Here is a 2543-nt window from a genome sequence, read left to right on the forward strand (position 1 = left end):
AAAAAAAAAAAAAAAAAAAGGTGTCTGTGTACCTGGGACTTTGAACCACACCAGTTGGCACTAACATGGTTTATGGTGAAGCCCTGGGCCATGCAGTATCAGTTTGACCTCTGGGGGTTGCTGAGGGGCCTGGGGATGATGGAGTCACTACGGCCAGTCACCGGGTGCTCCATGCCTACAGGAATGACACCCAAGAAAAACCCTGGACCCCAAAGCTTGGGTGAGAGCCTCGGGTTGGCAATGCTGCATGTGTGTGGCCATGCATCAATGCTAAGAGAAAGGAGGGCCATCCCGGTAACTCTACTGGGAGAGCACAACTGGAAGACACGCCTGGTCCCTCCGATACCCTGCCCTGTGCATCTCTTTCCTTTGCTGAGTTTAATCTGTGTCCTTTCGCTGTATTAAGTCATAACCATGAGAACCAGCTTTTCTGAGCTCTCTGAGTACTTCTAGTGAATCACTGAACCTGAGTGGTCTTTGGGCCCCCGAACTGCGGGTGGGTGTGTGTGTGCAAAGGCCCCACCCACTGAGAATTCATCTAAGCCTTCCACCCAGAGTCCTGTGAAAACTGACGCAGTGCCCAGCCAGGGAGGGAATTCCCCGTGGCTAGAGGTAACCAAACAGAGCGGCACAGCTACTGGCCTGGAATGGGCCAAAACCCAAGTCCCAGTGGAGAAGGCTGGACAGGAAGACCCTTCCGAGGTCCTCAGATGCCAGGAGCTGAGGCACTGACCCCAGCTTGGCAAAGTCTCGGAAACTCAGGCCCTCTGTGCTTTCAAAGAATCTGTTTTTCTGTCCAAGCAGCAGAGCTGCCGTGGGTAGGCAGGCCGGGATGCTGCCGTGAGGACGGTGAATGGCTTCCCTCCCCACATCCCTTGGCCTCTGCGTGAGTGCTGCCTACTGAGAGTGGTGAGTCCTGCCCAGCCCCATCACTCCCCGCCAAGTCCACACCTCCCGCTTTATCCGGCTGCAAAGCTTGTAGCTTCACTTGTGTCCTGAACACATTTACCACGGACCTGTCAGTGTCCCCACTGGGCTGCGAGCTGACAGGGAAAAGGACTCTCATCCACTGTGTCCCCCTCTGTATCCCCAGGGCACAGAGCCCTGACCAGTGTGTGCTCAGGAGGCATTTGCTGAGTGAATGAATGGACCAATTGCTCAAGCCACGCTGGCATCCTCTCTCTAGAAGGCCAGTGAGTTGGGGCGCCCAGTCCTCTGGATACAGGTCCCCAACATGGAGCCCTGGTCTCCTACACAGGGGGCCCACCTGCCCCCAGTTGCCTGCCAGGGGCCCGAGTGCTCACCTGTGAGATCTCCAGGCATGGCAACTTGCCCACCTGGGCGCCGGTGAAGCCATATACGGAGTTGGCGCTCACCTTCAGCGCCAGCTGCCGTCCATCCAGGACCTGGCGCCGCAGGGGGTCTGTCTCCTTGGCCAGCTCGGCCTTGGCCCTGCGAGGGAACACAGGTAAAGCACACTCAGGTGGCGCCCAGGCACTGGTCAGGGCTCCTTTCTGGAAGTGGGTGCCATGTACAGTTGGGCGTGCTGTGCACTGCACAGAAGCTTCTGGCCAAGGGGGCGAAAGGAAGCTGCCAGGAGGGGATGCCTTGTGCTAATTCACACACAGCTGTGGGCAGGGTGGCCGGACAGCCCTGGGGTCTGTGAGGGACAGGGATTGCCCAGAGGCCCCAGCAGGTCTGAGCTCCAAGCAGGGGATCTCCAGGGCTCACCTCTTCCGGGCGCTGAGCAGGTTCTCCAGGATCTGGGGCAGCAGCCCCTTCCGCACTGAGGTCTTCACAAACTCGTCCCCGGTGGGCGTCTTGATGAACTGATCCTCAGTCAGGCTGGGTTGGAAGATGGCGGGGTGACTGCCGGTCACCCTCCTCCTCCAGCCCCACCTCTGCCCTACGGTCCTGGCCTTGGCCATGAGCGCATGCAGGCCCCTCAAGCACCCCTTCACTCCCCACTATCTCTGGGCCTATGCCTATCTCCCCCCGCCAGACTCAGCCCCTCAAGGGAGGGCCCCGGTGGGCCTCGGGGGACACGTGCTGAATTGGGCACCATACCCCAGTTTTTGCGCAGCCCCGGGCCGCAGGAGCGTGGTGTAGCACAGGTTGTGGGCCATCATGATGGACGGGTACAGCGAGGAGAAGTCCAGGGTGGCGATGGGGACATCGTAGTACCTGGGAGGGGAGCAGCCGCGGCGGGGAGTCAGGGCTAGAAGTTCCCATGCCGCCCCCTGCCCTGTCTTGTGGCCTCACCCTTAAAAAAAAAAAAAAAAAAAAAAAATCATTCATTGGCTTGGAGCAGTGCTCCCTCCTGTAATCCCAGCACTTTGGGAGGCTGAGGCAGGAGGATCGCTTGAACTCAGGGGCTCCAGACCAGCCTGGGCAACATGGCAAAACCCCATGTCTACAAAAAATTTTTAAAAATTAGCTAGGTGTGGTGGTGCATGCCTGTGGTCCCAGCTACTCAGGGGCCGGAGGCAGAGGATCGCTTGAGCCTGGGAGGTGGAGTAAGCCAAGATCGTGCCACTGCACTC

General features: G+C 58.7%; 1 protein-coding gene across 2 annotated transcripts in view; it reads right to left on the bottom strand.

Moving 5' to 3' along the window:
• POLD1 (polymerase (DNA directed), delta 1, catalytic subunit) overlaps positions 1 to 2543 on the bottom strand; it is a 41317-nt gene that overhangs the window by 15826 nt on the left and 22948 nt on the right. For both annotated transcript variants that reach the window (XR_001004436.1, XM_011965983.1), the window contains exons 15-17: positions 2068 to 2184; positions 1732 to 1845; positions 1305 to 1452 (exon numbers count right to left, since the gene is read on the bottom strand). Coding sequence is in view for 1 of the 2 variants with exons in the window: in XM_011965983.1 (XP_011821373.1) it covers positions 1305 to 1452; positions 1732 to 1845; positions 2068 to 2184 (379 nt within the window). In the remaining variant the exon portion in view is untranslated. The remainder of the gene's footprint in view (positions 1 to 1304; positions 1453 to 1731; positions 1846 to 2067; positions 2185 to 2543) is intronic.

The sequence above is a fragment of the Mandrillus leucophaeus genome, unplaced genomic scaffold (genome assembly GCF_000951045.1).
Source record: "Mandrillus leucophaeus isolate KB7577 unplaced genomic scaffold, Mleu.le_1.0 Scaffold74, whole genome shotgun sequence".
NCBI classification, from domain to species: Eukaryota; Metazoa; Chordata; class Mammalia; order Primates; family Cercopithecidae; genus Mandrillus; species Mandrillus leucophaeus.